Here is a 13872-nt window from a genome sequence, read left to right as displayed (position 1 = left end):
ACCATCAATTTTCATTCCTACACAACAACATCAACAAAGAAACACAAAAGAGGAAATATTCAATCTCGTTTACCTTTTCAAGAAGACGGCGAATAGGTTCACAAACTAAAACCTTGAATATCTTGACGGACTTCTCCATCAACGGAGATGGCACCAAGAAAATACTTGTATTGCGTCTTTGTCTGTGTGGGAAAGACGACCCAGTTCGTTCATGGTGTGTAAAGTGTAAACTATCAAATTTTGTTTATAAAAATTGAGTAAATATTTACTAATTAAATGTTAAGGTTAAAAGTGTAAATTCGTTGAAGTACGATCCATGTATGATGGGAGTACAATGATTTTTGCTAGGTGCGTACATTTTTTTACGATACCCTAGGGTCGTACATGGTATGTACATTAGATCAATGGACAAAATCATTTATCAATTAATATTAACGGTGCAGATTAAATTTTTTATGGTCCGAGAAGTACAACCCTCTCGGACCCTAGACAACCCCATCAAAGAAATAAAACCTTAAACTTTGCATAACTGCAGATTCAATCAAACAATATCCATATGCCACCACTTATTTTCAAGATTGCTTATTTTGATAAATAAATAATAAATAAATAAATAAATAAATAAGAAATTGCAGTTGTACTACTCAGAAAATGGAACCCACGATGAGTTCCACGGCCACGTCAGCAACAATTTTGTACATTTTCTCAGTGGGATGAACAGCATCCCAGAATATATATTTTGTCCGATCATGGCACGTGCTCAAATTCTTGCATGTATCCCCATATTCATATGTTCCTGTCCCACAGCATCCCTTCAAAGGCTCCGTAAAACCTGCATTTAATCAATATATAATTAATAATAATAAAAAAGGCCTACAAAAATGTAATAAAAATGTGCTAATTAATTAATTAATTATTAACCAACCGTATTTTTGTGGTTTCTCAATTGCATTTAGTATGATGCTGTATATATCCAAAAAAGTACTCTTAGGCGAATACGAAGTAGATCCTTCCATCATCGTTTTTAGTTCCCTTTTTATCTCCGAGTTGAACAAAAACGCGACTTTGTTTAAGTCGGTGTCGCATTTGGTCTCGCCGCGTAGCGTCCTGACAAGCGGTATACACCCTAGTGGTGGAACTCCGACCACCACAAGTTTCCTCGCGCCTAGAGAATGCATTGTCTGCAATAACTCTTACTTAAAAGGATATATTAATTAAGAGTTAATTAATTTATTTTATATATGATCGATTAATTAATTAATTAATTAATAGACCTTGATGGCAGTTCGCATGCACGAAATCAGATAGGCCACGTATTGTTCCACGGTGTACTGGTGCGAACGAGTAGGCTCGACGTAGTAATTTTGTAGGAAATCATTTGTTCCCATACTAAGTATAAATAATGAATTCTTGACAATCTTTTCAGATTCTTTTGTTGATCCAACAATGTTTCTCAGGTGGATTTTGTAGTGTCTCAAGTAATCCAGTTGCTTCGATATCGATAAAACATTCTGTTTGTTAAACATCTATTGTTCAGTCCCATTTCATAATCAAATCATATATATACATAATTAATCTAGCTACGAAAAAAAAACAACTAATTAATTACCGAGAGATTGGCTGTGAGTTCATCATAACCGGAATCTGCTGAAGCAAAACTAACTCCGTGGAGCAAGTCTTTCTTGGTAATAGCAGGGTCAAGAAATGCCCTCACCAAATTCGTGTAACCAAACGCCCCCGCTGTAATAATTGAAAAAAAACCGTGTTAATTAAAAACTTTCGATAGTATATACGTAATTTAGTCGAAGAACTGTTTTTAACTAATTAATTACCAATGAAGTCTGTGGCGAGTCTTCCATTGCAGAATCTTCCGGAAGGACGGCCTTTAAAGAAATCCTCTCCGTACGGCAAAAAGTTGCTCTTGATGGAAGTTGAGATATAGTTGTTATTCCCGGGATCAACGCTCGAGTCGCCAAACACTAATACACATGTCATATTATGCTTAGCTGCCTTAAGCCTTAGCTGATGAATATAGTCAGTGGCTTGTGCATAATTATTCAGACACGAAGCGATGATTAGTAAGGAAATTGTTGTGACTACAACACTCATTTTCTTCATGGGAAACATGATTATAATTAATATGTGTGAATTTGTTGCTTAATTCAAACTAAATATATAACAGAATTCCCTTCCCTGTACGTCGAACGAGCTACCGAGGAGGTTATTCAATAGTGTTTGGTTGAAACATGGTTAATTAATTGCATTCATGTCGTGCACCAGAGAGTTGGTCAGTTGTTCCTAATAAGGCGAGGTTAAAGTACATGGAGATATAAAGCATTTTTAATTTGTGATGCTATTATATGTTAAACAGAAATTGTAGCCAATTTACACATGCTTTCAAATATTTTCTTGATTAGATCTCATGCTTAAATTTATGTTACACCTGATGATATGTATATCGGATAGATTGTTGCCACACATCTGCACACACCAAAGTGATTGCATGTGTTTGCAACTTCATTTTCTTATATAATTATGATTAATATTGAAAATTCTAAAATAACATATTTTGTAAACAGTCACAAATCCGTTGTAGTCTAGTTGGTCAGGATACTCGGCTCTCACCCGAGAGACCCGGGTTCAAGTCCCGGCAACGGAATTTCTTTTTATTTTTTAATTTTTATTTTCTGGGAGTTTATCCTATGCGCTAGCGGTGACTGGGTCAATTAACGGACCAATAGTATGAGTATCAGACAAAAAACGAGGGTTTCCTTTTGGCGGGAAAAAGTAAGAGGTGAAGAACTAGGGTTCTAAATCAGGGGACAACAGAAACATCACAAATTGGCGAGGGTTGGAAAAAAAAATTGGAAACATGGAGAGGCGAAGGAGAATCGCCGCAGACGGCAGGAATCGGGGAATGGAAGAGAACACGTTGGCCATTCTCGACACCTCCGGCTTCAACAATTCGAAATTCTCTCCCCACCTGAACGACGATCGTGCGTATAGTATATATACGTTTTCACTTGGTTTACTTACTCTTACGCTTCGAGGTATTTTTTTTTTCTTTTTTCGTTTGATATTGATTGGTTTTCCGTATGTTAGGGCTTGCTTTTCTGGAAGCTGTTCGAACCGCTTCTCTTCTTCCAGATAATGGAAGCGCACCCACGGTGTACGTATTCGGATTGCGCTATTATCAATTCGTATTGTGTAACTTGTTTGTACATGTTTTTTTGAGTTCAATCAGCCTATATGGTTTGTTATTTTTGCTCGTAAACACTCTTATTTGCAAATTTGCTGGACAGAAAAATGTTTGAGGCCATATTTCATATTCTAAAGGATGTGGATTCGCTTGATTTAATGATCGAAAGTTACCAGCTTCTCATTGAATTGGATAAGGTACTCGATTGTTTCAATTGCAATATGCATGACGTTCGGTTCCCAGATTTAGGGGCCAATATGTTTTAAAATTTGATTAATATTTTATTTGATTTACAGTGCTTTCCTCGAGTATATCTATCCAAAGGAGAGTGTTTAGATTCATCTTTACCTTCAGAAGTTCTCTCCGAATTAATTATTGTTGAAGAGGTGATTCAGCTTTCTCCTATCTACTGTAGTGGTAAATGTTTGAAATTAAGGTTATCATCTGAATTGTGTTTGACATGTGCTGCTGCATTTTAGGCTTGGATACCTTTTAATTTCCGGCTGGATGGTTACAATGAGAAGAGGGAAGCTGCAAATCATTCAAGTATTTCAGTGGATGCATTGGTTGGTTATTAGGCAATTTTTTGATGATTCAGTTCATTGTTGTTTGCTTACAGTAGTATATTACCTTAGTTCCGTTGTTTCTGCTACTATTGAAAGTTTAAATGTCAATTTCAGGGTTTCCATGCTCTTATACAAGATATTGACAAAATGGCTGAGGAAATGAAGTCTGAAGAAGTGGAAGCTTCGGTAGAGACAAACGTAATTACTTCCCTTCAACAGTTTTCTTTTAGGATTTTTACTTGCATACTATCAATCTAACTGACAATTTTTTAAGGTTGTTGGTGTTGACTTGTTGATGCTTCTTCACCATTGGTAATTAGATTATCTTCATAAGTAGCAACCTTCTGTATTTCTAAAGAGATGCTCCTATTGCAGTTCCTGAAGAACATGTTACTACTTCAGTATCTCATCACTGTTCTTGAAGGAGATTTTTTGCCTCGTAATTGCACTTATCAAGGTACAAATGGCATTGTTCTTTTCTGACGGGTTTTTCAAGAATCCTTTATTCAAAATCTCATGTTGTTGCAGAAACTATGAACTGGACCATTTTGAGGGAGTCACAGCTAAACTTGCTTCTGGTATGCCTTCCAAAAATTTTCCTTTTTTTCATTTTCAATAATCACAACTATTACATTTACGCATGTTAACGCCTCTCTTTTATATGTGTTATTATTATATCCTTTTGATTTTTCTTTAGGAATCTTTTTCAGGGATCAAGAAAAATAATTTACAAAGGGTTAATGAAGGACTGTTTATCAATCATGTGTGATATGACTCAATTGAGTGTATTTTCTGAAGAAGATGATTCTACAGGGGAGTTACTGCATGGAATTTCTAGTGTTGCGACATTAGCTTTACCTGAAATGAAAAAGTCTACTTGCAATCTCCTGAAAAAACTTCTCTTAATGGTGTGTTCACTAGCCATTTATTTCTGATGATATATTTAGAAATTATCTTTTCTTGACCATTTTTTTGTGTATTATGTAGATCATGGAGCTAGATTCATCACGGCGAGTGGCTGATCAGCAAGGTCATACAACTAGAGCTGATGGTGTAAGGTACTTTTTGGTTCTGTTTCTTTTGGACGTTGTTTATTTGCTGATATTTTAGTATCAAGGAATGCATTTACAATTGGTTGTACTACAGGACCCCAGTAATGGAGATCATTTTGGATGAACTTATGTACAACAATGATATCCTACCTTCTTTTCTTCAGGTGCTCTCTCTCTCTCTCTCTCTCTCTCTCTCTCTCTCTCTCTCTCTCTCTCTCTCATCCAGACAAAGAAAAAGAAGCTTTTTAACTAAAGAAAAAGAAGTCGATTGACACTACAAAAGTTTACTGAGATAGTAGTGTATCGTAGTTTTTAAATTTAATCAAGATTTTAATATCAAATATTCACAGGTCTTTGATCCGAGATGGAAGCTTGAAATTATCGTACAATATTTCCAGAAATACATTCCTAAGGTATGCTGGCCGCTGGGTAATCTCCATTTTGAATATGATCCAATTTGAAGCAGTCTGTCTCCATTTCTCCCCAGTCTTCTAATTTCATCTTTTTGTTCTTTAGTTTTGATGTTAGAGCATTCTATTGCCATAGAGTAACTATATCTTTTGTTTCAGTTCAGAGCCCAAATTGAAACTTTTTGTTAACTTTTAGCACACCTCAGTGTTGACCATCCCGATCATTAATAGTCTAAGGAATATGTTGATATTGAAAACTCGTCTTTTATTTTTTTTGGCCCAATTTGACGGAATCCCTTCGAAGCAATTTAACTTTAGAGAAGTGCTAAGAATTCCGTCATCAGTGCCTGATGAGCAGCACGAGTTTAATTCATGACCTATGTTATATTTTAATTTTCTTTCATTCATATTCTGTTACTCAAAGGAGTTAATCCTGATCAGAGGTTTATAGAATGTTAGATGTTCAAGTCAGCTCTAAAATAATCACACCCTCACAATTCAACGCAATAGTTTTATGGTATTTAACAACCACCAGTAACCTCTTGAAATAATCTGCAATAATCCTTTCTGGTATCTGCTGCAGTATTCTGTTCAAACTAGGAGATCAAGTGGTGCAGTCAAAACCGAGAATTTTGATGGAGTTTTGAAGTGCTTGTCCAACAGCAACATCACTAAAAGTATCATTAAAAAGATTAGTTCAGAGGTAGTTCAATTGCTCTTGGCCTATGCTTTCCAGGTGAGTACACTTCTCTCTTGAAGATAAAACTCATTTTTCCTTCAGTTCAAAATGCGTTATGATATGATTTTCTGCAGCCCGTGCTTCTCTTTCAAAGGAAACATAGAAAATTTCAATGAGCTCTGACATCAAATCTATTTTCTAGGCATATTTGGCGCTGTTCTATCAACAAGTCTCTGGAGGAGTTTCCGTTACGGTTGAACATGTCAAAAGCAACTCTCTACATGAAATTTGCAAAAACTTAGTATCTGCTTTTACCTCTCTCAGAAAAGAAGATCCGTAAGTTTCACACATTGATCGTGCATTTTCACTTCAATTTTCTATTATTTGGTAACACGGATAATTCGATGTGCAGGGACACTGAGATGTTGTGCTGCAGCAAGGAAGCATTGTTTACAGCTGCTGCCATTCTCTCAGCAAAAATGTAGTGACTTCAATTGTAGTTAAGATTTGCCCATTAGAATTCTGACAATGGTAAGCGAACCTGGTGTAGTTGAGTGTAGATATTCTATGGTGTACAGGTAACATATCTCAAGAATCTACATGTGAGTATCTGTCTCTTTTGTCACTAAAACCAAACAAATATCATCATTGATAACTCAACGTAAGTTATTCTGCTCATAACATCTGTTCTTAGTAATGTGGTATTCAATCTAATATTTTGATTGTGTTTGCGCCTCTGATATTTGAAAACGACCGAGAGAACACATTACCATAATAGAACACATGAAAATGAGATTCATCGTATCCTTTTCCTTTCATAAGTTTGACTTCTTAAATCAGTTCGTGTTCGGCTGTATACGTTAAATCAAGCAGATTTCCAACTTTGATATGTTTCTCCCAGTTACCAATGAAGTTAGTTAGGATCCTTCTACTACACACCATTTGTATTCCTGAAACAACATAAGCAATACATTAGATATAGACATTCCAGTAATATGAGATATGTTTTTGCAGTAAAATATATTACATAGAACACAAAAACACTGGGTCTAGCTGGGTATGAACTCACTTGGATGATTGCCCGCATGAATCGAGCTGCATTGTTACTGGACCATCATTGACCAAGTTAACCTTCAGATGAGAAAAATATAAAAAGGGGTTAAACCCCCCCCAAGTTCAGAGTGTTGTAACTCCAGTCTCACCGACTGTAAAGTGTAAATCATGAAATAACCAAAAAATACGAAGTTATGAGAAATCTCACTTTCATCATTGCTCCAAACACACCATCTGCACATAAATAATACATTAATCAATGATTAGCATGTATGAATATTTTCAAATTTTGAGAGTGTAACACATTTTTTTTATGATTTACAGTAATCTAAATTCTGCATGTCTGAGTCTCACTTCAATAGCTACGCTCGCAATCTTTAAAGAAGAATATATAAGTATTGTCTCTGTAAAGGCGATCCACAAAGACAGGCAAATTTCACACTTAGAGAGAGATGAAAACGGCAAATCACCTTTTACTGCATCGATCCTGTATGATTTCTGAAATTTTTCGACCAGTGACGCATAAAATGTTTTTGCTGCATCGGGAGGCATCGCCACGTGAAAATCGGGTTTGTTTCCTTTTAATACCCCATATAATGTGAACTGACTCACTGCACCAAATAAAACCATCCCATTAGCCCATAACTAACGAAACTAGCCGTTTAGGTAGAAAAGAAGGGTAAAGTATGTGACAGAAGATGTTACCTAACAGAACTTCATAATTTCTTTGCATAACCTGTTAACAAGCATTAAAGCCACAAACGTTGATCGTTTAAGCAATAGCATAGTGTTGTTATATTTCATTTTTGGTTAATCAAACAATGAAAATAGAACAGATATTTCTTTTCTGAAATCAGCAAATAACAGAAATGAAGAGAAAAAAGGTGATGAAGAAATTACATTTTGGTCCCAGGTTTTTCCGGTATTATCATTTGGATACAATCTCATGTTCAGCACTTTGCGACATCTGCAACCAAACAAAGTTACAACAGAAGATTCACTCACCAACTGATAAAAATAAAAATTTAAAAAATAAAATCAACTTTTCGATTTATACATACATACATACATACATACATGTATTCAGCGTCGGATTCAACATCGGTCTCATGAAGGCCGACGAGGACAAGCAGACCCGGTCCGATCGCCGACACCGTACGGCCTTCCACCTGCAACACCGCCATTCTCACGCGCGTGAGCTATCGTAAACGAAGAAAAATACACAGACCTTTTGAGCGCAAATGTTTGCAATTGCACGCATCGTTACGCAGACCTCGACGCTGGCGGAGGCGACGCGCTGAACCACGGCCCTCATTGCTACGATCGTTTGCTTCCTTCTTCCGAAGCTAACACGATTGGTGCGCTTATGGCGTACAATAGCAGATCGGCCTGGGAAAAGTGGGCGCTGTTTGGTTTCACGGTTAAATGTTATCCGCTGCTGGAATTGCATAATCCCAAAATCAATTGAACACATGGTACGTATTACTAATTGGACTCCCCTGTTTTTTTCTCCTTTTATTTTCATAGTAAATGGGCCGGGCCGGGCCGGGTCGATCAATTGCGGTGTTTTTATTTTATTTTTTTATTTTTAACAAATGACTAGAAATTAATCAGAATTACAAAAAAAAAAAAAGAATCTAGGAAACTAATTAAAAGAAAATTGAATAATAAACTTAATAATAAATAATTAATTATCATCCCATATGCACACTACAATCTTTTCTGTTCTCCCCATGCCTTCTCCCTCTCTTAACACCAATAGATCCCATTTTCTCCATAGCCAAAGCAAACGCTTGAAAGAACTTCTGCTTATCCTTAGCCATTGTCTGAACCAAACCACTAGTCCTAGGATCAAGAAACAGTGCTTGATCAGAAGCAAGCAATCCCATTTTAGCCTCCAAATTCCCGTAATAAGCGTTGTCGAACGAGAACGGAGTCGTCACATCAAACGGCGCCACGATATCCGTATTCCCTCCGTAGTTCGGGCACGACATTTTGAGTGCCTTGAGCAGTCTTGGATCGACCGAAGGATCGGGTTGCTTCGTGCCTTTGTAGTCGTATAACCGGCTCACAAAGTGCTTGCAGTGCGCGAAACCTATGGTGTGGGCCCCGGAGAGGATAACTAGGTCTTCGATTGTTAACCCTTTCGACTTGAAGAGCTTGATAAGTTCGTCGACGGTTGAGTTTGATCGTGGAAGATTGGATTGAACTCGAGACGCCATCGAAAGTTTTCCGTCCCATCTCCCTTTCTTCACTTGATAATATGGACCTCCAGCCTTGACAAAAAAATAATAAAAAGAAAATAAAAAAAAATTGTCACGAGTAATTAAATTAAGTCATGTTTAATTAAATAAAGTGTTGATGATCACTCTCTGTCCCTATCTGCAGTTGAAAAATAGAGACAATCAGAAAAACAAAAGACTTTTGTTGGATTCATCTTATTAATCACAAATTCACAATCCCTAATGATTATGAATCAATCTCGTGATTCCTGACACTAACTTATTGTTAATTAGCCACTTGAGAGAGAGAGAGAGAGAGAGAGAGAGAGAGAGAGAGAGAGTAACCAAATGGACAAAATCTCTGGCTGCAATGGCAAGAATGTCGGCACAGGACACAACTCCAGGGCACTTGCTCTCAACCAATGACTTAGCCTTGTTTATGCTGTCATAAGCATCTGGTGCCATATCCTTGTTTTCCTCTGCATCTCTTTCAGCTAATTCTTTATTTCCCGGTTTCGACGAAATCAATATCGATGCATCACACCCCTTTTTTTTTAAATCAAATACAAGAACAACATCAATACTTTAAAAAAAAACTTGGAGAAAAGAGATGATTAAGAAAAAAAAAAAAGTAAATATTTTTATTTACTTCGACGAAGCAGTCGTGGAAGAAGAGTCGAATAGTGGCGGGCCCGGAAATTGGGGCTTCTTGGAACTGCTGTGAAGTAACGGAAGCTACGAGTTGATCAAGCTGTGGGCATTTCTTAGCATAGTAATCGACCGATAATTGATACCTGGCGCTAACTTTGGGAGTGGTGGTTAGAGCAGGATTGGATAAGGAGAGAGAGAGTAGTGAGAGAAGAAAGATGAAGAATGTGAGAATTGGAGGAGGAGGAGAGGAGAAATAAGACATGGTGACAGCTTTAGGACAAGTTAGCAAGCTAACAGTTGATAGGTGGAAAAAATATGCCAACAAAAATGAATACTTTGTTCCTCCACTTGGTTTTGTTTTCCTGTCTTAAATAGAGTGAATCAACTCCCGTGAAGCCTTCTATTTACTTCACACATATATAACACACTGGCTTTATTTATTTATTTATTTATTTGTTTTATTATCTACATATCGAATGCAAGAATAAAATTATAGAATGCAAGAATGAATATTGTCACGCAATAGGAGAAGGGGCAATAATATTAATAATAATAATAAGATAAAAGTAAGGGCCTTCCTTAAATGCAGAGCATGTGCAAGTGCAATTGGGCCATCCATCTCACATTCAACTAAGGCACATACCCCTTTTAATCTCATATATTATCATATGTTGCTTTCCCTCTCTCTCTCACCATGCAATCTTTCTCATTCAATTTCCCCTTCTTATTTATTTTCCTTTTTCTTTTTTTTTTTGTGAGTGGAGATTTTGCTTTTTAGAACAATAAAAGTTGTGGACCAAAGTCCTTTCTATACTTTTAATTTTGAACTAACAATTTTTCTATGAACAAATGCTGATTTTCATTTCATTTTTTTTGGTACCTAGCGAACCTACAGCCAACCATATGGGTGCACTGAGTAAACCATACGAGAAGCATAAATTACTCTAGACTAACTATATGTGACAAGTGTCATTCAGCCGTTGACAGAGAAATTCGAACTTGAGTCAATTGACACAGGCGCATTTGCTCCCTTGCGGGACAATTGTTTGACTTTATTGTTGTCATGCATGGGTTGTAAATGTAAGCTAGTGCTCTACATTTTGTTTTGCAATGTAACATTTGTAGTGCACTCCACCGATTAATTCATATAATTATCAAAAAGATATTGTGATCAATTTTATATGTATAACTTCAATTATTAGCTAAAAGTTAGATGGATATATCACTTTATAAGTAACAAAAAAGTATTAAGGGATAACTTTATAGGCTCTTTGTTTTATTTGGGCCCAACATTTGAAAGCGGCCCATTATTGATCTTAGACTATTGGAAACATGTTCGGGTCAAAGCCCGTCAACTCTTATTATTAGACTTGGCCCTAATAATAATAATAATAATAATAATAATAATAATAATAATAATAATAATAATAATAGAACTTATTTGGAAATCCTGGAGTTGAGGAATTTCTAAGCGGAGCAAAAGCTCGGCCGAATTCAGTTGGAGCTGAGTTTCCTTGGTTTTCATCTTCATGCCACTCTAATCAAATCTTGGAATCAATCGAAGAATCCTCGTTCATCGGCTAAGATCAGGTGAAACTCAATCCTCCACTACATAATGTACGGCACAATTTCACCCAAAAGTTCATTACTTCGCGTACATGATTCACCTGTATCATGAATCGGAAAATCTTGCTTGTTTGGTGTAATGTATAATCGTTCAATTTACTGGGAATAACTGGAATTTTGGTTCATCGATTCCTGAGAAGATGCGAACCTTTTTTGGAAATCCGTTCACCAACTGTTCGATAAAAGTCCTCAGTGAACTCTAATTAGCTCATCAAACCACGATCGCTGAAATTTATTCCATATGCACACAAATTGATTATGTGCAATTTGAAATAGAATCAATCGAGCTCGCAGTTACTTCGTTTAGTGACATCTCGGAATACATATTATTTTCATATTGCAGGTTAAGATTTTTGCTGGAGTAAATGTATGTATTTGTTTTGGCATTTTCTTGGAAATGCAAAATCCAACAGTTTTTTTCACTCTGATTGATGTTATTTCTTAACTGGTATATTGCAGATAAATTATGTATCGTTTGGTGTCCAAAGTTACGAGGAGGGCTTTTTCTTCGGCAGGATATCTCTGTCGTGATGCTTCATGTTCTTCTATGATCACGAAACAATGTTTTAGCACCATATCTGTTCTGCAAAGACAGTTTGAGAATTCACATAAGATATCAGTTCCGAGCAATTTCTTGAAATTGGGGTTGTGCAGGACGATGAGTTTTGCAACAGGGTTCACACCCTTGCAGCCAAAGCCTTTGGAGTCAATTATTGATGTTGCCAGGGCTAAGACCAAGTCTCCCGAAGAACTTGCTGACATTTGGGATGATGTATGTTTTCCTTAAACTATTGTGCATTGCGATTTCTATTCCACCACTCTCTCGTGTCTTTATTTTCACCCCGCACTTGTATATTTACCCTTCGTTCTGAAAGCATATTAGTTGCTCAGAAATCTGCTTATGCCTGAACATTACATTTCATGTGTTAATGTTGACCACATCACTCTAGCCACTTCTAATTTTTCGTGTTACTTAAGGAAGCAATCGCCTTGTTTAAATATTTAACCGTTTTCTGCTCATGAATCGTACTCAGATAGCATATTATCCCTAGTTGCTAAATTTAAAAAAAATGGATCCTCTATGCTTTCCATGTGTTCACAGATCCCGAGTCGGGAAATCTAAAAGCTAAACATTGGGTGGGGCTTTAGGAAAATATTAGTTGAAACATTATCAACTTAAGCATTTTATTCTGTTATGAAGACAGGTGTCTCCAAATTTAACTGTTTGTATTTTATTCTATTCTATATATGCTTTAGTCTTGAGTCATATATCACCAGAGTGGAGTTCATATAGATATTTATCCATCTTACTTTTGTATTTCGGACATGTGTTTGCTTTTAGTATGCCGTTCTTAATTGTTGTTTTCTCAGTTTCACTTGGGAAGGGGTCATATTGGCCTATCGATGAAAGCCAAATTGTACTACCTGTTGGATCAGAGAACTGCAGATTGGTTGGTAGCACTCTACCTTATTTTTCGATTTTTTCTTGTAGTTCTTCCTAAAAAATAAATTGACATTCTTTTTCTATTTGTTTACAGCCGTTATTTTGTGATTCCATTGTGGAAAGGAAGTGGTTACACGACAATGTTTGTGCAAGGTTAAGAGCATCAACTTTTTTTTCTTTCCCCAATTTTCGTAACGTATGTAATGGTAGGATTTGCTGAATGCTGAAGTACCCAACTTTGGCCTAATATTTGAATCTATCTGGAACTTATGGCTAATTGAAATCTTAGAAAACTTTATATAAATAACATGACCATCTTAGAATGCTTATGTTGGTTAAGTCATGATATATATTTTATCGTATGGGGATGAGGAAAAAATGTCGAAATCCTGATTTTTTTTTATTCAACGAAAATCTTTGTCTTACAGTTCAGATGCCGCACATGCTTTTCACGGGTCTTGAAGATTATAAAGCAAGAGGAACGCAAGCTTCTCCATACATGACTGCTACTTTCTACAAAGAATTTGCAGATAGCAAAGATATGGTGCTTATTCGTGGCGACATCGTGCTCACTAGCAAGCTGAGTGATGCAGAGGCAAAGTGGCTTCTAGAAACTGCACAATCTTTTTACCTGAATGATGTTAGGTATAAGCTAGTCGAGCGTTTCAACAAACAAACACGTGACTTTGAGTTCAAAGACGTCTTGCAAGCCTTGGAGATGCCCATGTTGTAATCCAAGACAGATTTTTTTTTTTTTTTTTTTTTTGGAGCTAGGTGAAGTGAAGATGAATAAAAAGACTGAAGAGAAACCCTTTTCTTTATTTCCAATCTTGTTTTACATTATTATTGATTTTATTTCGAGGTGTTGGAAACTCGACTAACCAACGGTTAGTACTCTTGGGTTGTACACGAACATGAATATGTTCTTAAATGTTCCATTCGACGCAGCTAAAACTTCGAATTCTTTTGA

General features: G+C 36.4%; 5 protein-coding genes and 1 non-coding gene across 7 annotated transcripts; 3 read left to right on the top strand and 3 right to left on the bottom strand.

Moving 5' to 3' along the window:
* Positions 1–501: 501 nt before the first annotated feature.
* LOC105968378 (GDSL esterase/lipase At5g45950) lies at positions 502–2164 on the bottom strand. Its single transcript, XM_088811676.1, has 5 exons — positions 1833–2164; positions 1610–1740; positions 1275–1511; positions 926–1181; positions 502–832 (listed from the first exon to the last, which is right to left on the bottom strand). The coding sequence occupies exons 1-5, from the start codon at positions 2125–2127 to the stop codon at positions 645–647; spliced, it is 1107 nt and encodes a 368-aa protein (XP_088667802.1). The 5' UTR covers positions 2128–2164; the 3' UTR covers positions 502–644.
* A 229-nt stretch (positions 2165–2393) lies between these two features.
* Positions 2394–6587, top strand: SNI1 (negative regulator of systemic acquired resistance (SNI1)). The gene is made up of 15 exons (XM_088827465.1): positions 2394–2996; positions 3103–3169; positions 3303–3396; positions 3496–3585; positions 3679–3765; positions 3880–3963; positions 4141–4222; positions 4294–4343; positions 4476–4673; positions 4753–4823; positions 4912–4981; positions 5168–5230; positions 5811–5963; positions 6109–6242; positions 6319–6587. Exons 1-15 carry the CDS (start codon positions 2873–2875, stop codon positions 6389–6391), a joined length of 1440 nt encoding a protein of 479 aa, XP_088683591.1. The 5' UTR covers positions 2394–2872; the 3' UTR covers positions 6392–6587.
* TRNAE-CUC (transfer RNA glutamic acid (anticodon CUC)) lies at positions 2587–2659 on the top strand. The gene has a single exon. It is a non-coding gene; the product is annotated as a tRNA-Glu (tRNA).
* Positions 6524–8461, bottom strand: LOC105968707 (D-Tyr-tRNA(Tyr) deacylase family protein). Of its 2 annotated transcripts, XM_088827466.1 has the most exons (8): positions 8233–8458; positions 8037–8128; positions 7860–7926; positions 7665–7695; positions 7430–7570; positions 7168–7193; positions 6976–7037; positions 6524–6856 (listed from the first exon to the last, which is right to left on the bottom strand). In XM_088827466.1, exons 1-8 carry the CDS (start codon positions 8431–8433, stop codon positions 6838–6840), a joined length of 639 nt encoding a protein of 212 aa, XP_088683592.1. In that variant the 5' UTR covers positions 8434–8458; the 3' UTR covers positions 6524–6837. The 2 variants fall into 2 exon arrangements, with proteins under 2 accessions (XP_088683592.1, XP_088683593.1); XM_088827467.1 differs by lacking the exon at positions 6524–6856 and having other exon boundaries at positions 6972–7037; positions 8233–8461.
* A 144-nt stretch (positions 8462–8605) lies between these two features.
* On the bottom strand, positions 8606–10350 carry LOC105969141 (Peroxidase superfamily protein). The gene is made up of 3 exons (XM_012993883.2): positions 9831–10350; positions 9527–9727; positions 8606–9235 (listed from the first exon to the last, which is right to left on the bottom strand). The coding sequence occupies exons 1-3, from the start codon at positions 10092–10094 to the stop codon at positions 8654–8656; spliced, it is 1047 nt and encodes a 348-aa protein (XP_012849337.2). The 5' UTR covers positions 10095–10350; the 3' UTR covers positions 8606–8653.
* An 894-nt stretch (positions 10351–11244) lies between these two features.
* Positions 11245–13872, top strand: LOC105968920 (ATP synthase F1 complex assembly factor). The gene is made up of 5 exons (XM_012993618.2): positions 11245–11422; positions 11918–12230; positions 12830–12909; positions 12997–13055; positions 13331–13872. The coding sequence occupies exons 2-5, from the start codon at positions 11925–11927 to the stop codon at positions 13633–13635; spliced, it is 750 nt and encodes a 249-aa protein (XP_012849072.2). The 5' UTR covers positions 11245–11422; positions 11918–11924; the 3' UTR covers positions 13636–13872.

The sequence above is a fragment of the Erythranthe guttata genome, chromosome 13 (genome assembly GCF_056151865.1).
Source record: "Erythranthe guttata isolate IM_541 chromosome 13, IM_541, whole genome shotgun sequence".
Taxonomy (NCBI): domain Eukaryota; kingdom Viridiplantae; phylum Streptophyta; class Magnoliopsida; order Lamiales; family Phrymaceae; genus Erythranthe; species Erythranthe guttata.
This window is presented reverse-complemented; position numbering and strand designations above follow the sequence as displayed.

What these genes read in the sequence shown, in the direction of transcription:
- LOC105969141 (XM_012993883.2), bottom strand. Translation starts at nt 10,094, where the DNA reads ATGTCTTATTTCTCCTCTCCTCCTCCTCCAATTCTCACATTCTTCATC. An exon ending in TCCACGACTGCTTCGTCGAA is followed by an intron (nt 9,728 to 9,830) that starts GTAAATAAAAAT and finishes TTAAAAAAAAAG; the next exon opens with GGGTGTGATGCATCGATATT. An exon ending in CCAGAGATTTTGTCCATTTG is followed by an intron (nt 9,236 to 9,526) that starts GTTACTCTCTCT and finishes TTTTTTGTCAAG; the next exon opens with GCTGGAGGTCCATATTATCA.
- LOC105968378 (XM_088811676.1), bottom strand. Translation starts at nt 2,127, where the DNA reads ATGTTTCCCATGAAGAAAATGAGTGTTGTAGTCACAACAATTTCCTTA. An exon ending in ACTCGCCACAGACTTCATTG is followed by an intron (nt 1,741 to 1,832) that starts GTAATTAATTAG and finishes CAATTATTACAG; the next exon opens with CGGGGGCGTTTGGTTACACG. An exon ending in AACTCACAGCCAATCTCTCG is followed by an intron (nt 1,512 to 1,609) that starts GTAATTAATTAG and finishes TTTAACAAACAG; the next exon opens with AATGTTTTATCGATATCGAA.
- SNI1 (XM_088827465.1), top strand. Translation starts at nt 2,873, where the DNA reads ATGGAGAGGCGAAGGAGAATCGCCGCAGACGGCAGGAATCGGGGAATG. An exon ending in AATGGAAGCGCACCCACGGT is followed by an intron (nt 3,170 to 3,302) that starts GTACGTATTCGG and finishes TTTGCTGGACAG; the next exon opens with AAAAATGTTTGAGGCCATAT. An exon ending in TTCTCATTGAATTGGATAAG is followed by an intron (nt 3,397 to 3,495) that starts GTACTCGATTGT and finishes TTTGATTTACAG; the next exon opens with TGCTTTCCTCGAGTATATCT.
- LOC105968920 (XM_012993618.2), top strand. Translation starts at nt 11,925, where the DNA reads ATGTATCGTTTGGTGTCCAAAGTTACGAGGAGGGCTTTTTCTTCGGCA. An exon ending in TTGCTGACATTTGGGATGAT is followed by an intron (nt 12,231 to 12,829) that starts GTATGTTTTCCT and finishes TTGTTTTCTCAG; the next exon opens with TTTCACTTGGGAAGGGGTCA. An exon ending in CACGACAATGTTTGTGCAAG is followed by an intron (nt 13,056 to 13,330) that starts GTTAAGAGCATC and finishes TTTGTCTTACAG; the next exon opens with TTCAGATGCCGCACATGCTT.
- LOC105968707 (XM_088827466.1), bottom strand. Translation starts at nt 8,433, where the DNA reads ATGTGTTCAATTGATTTTGGGATTATGCAATTCCAGCAGCGGATAACA. An exon ending in TCGCCTCCGCCAGCGTCGAG is followed by an intron (nt 8,129 to 8,232) that starts GTCTGCGTAACG and finishes GCGGTGTTGCAG; the next exon opens with GTGGAAGGCCGTACGGTGTC. An exon ending in GAAAAACCTGGGACCAAAAT is followed by an intron (nt 7,696 to 7,859) that starts GTAATTTCTTCA and finishes GCTTGTTAACAG; the next exon opens with GTTATGCAAAGAAATTATGA.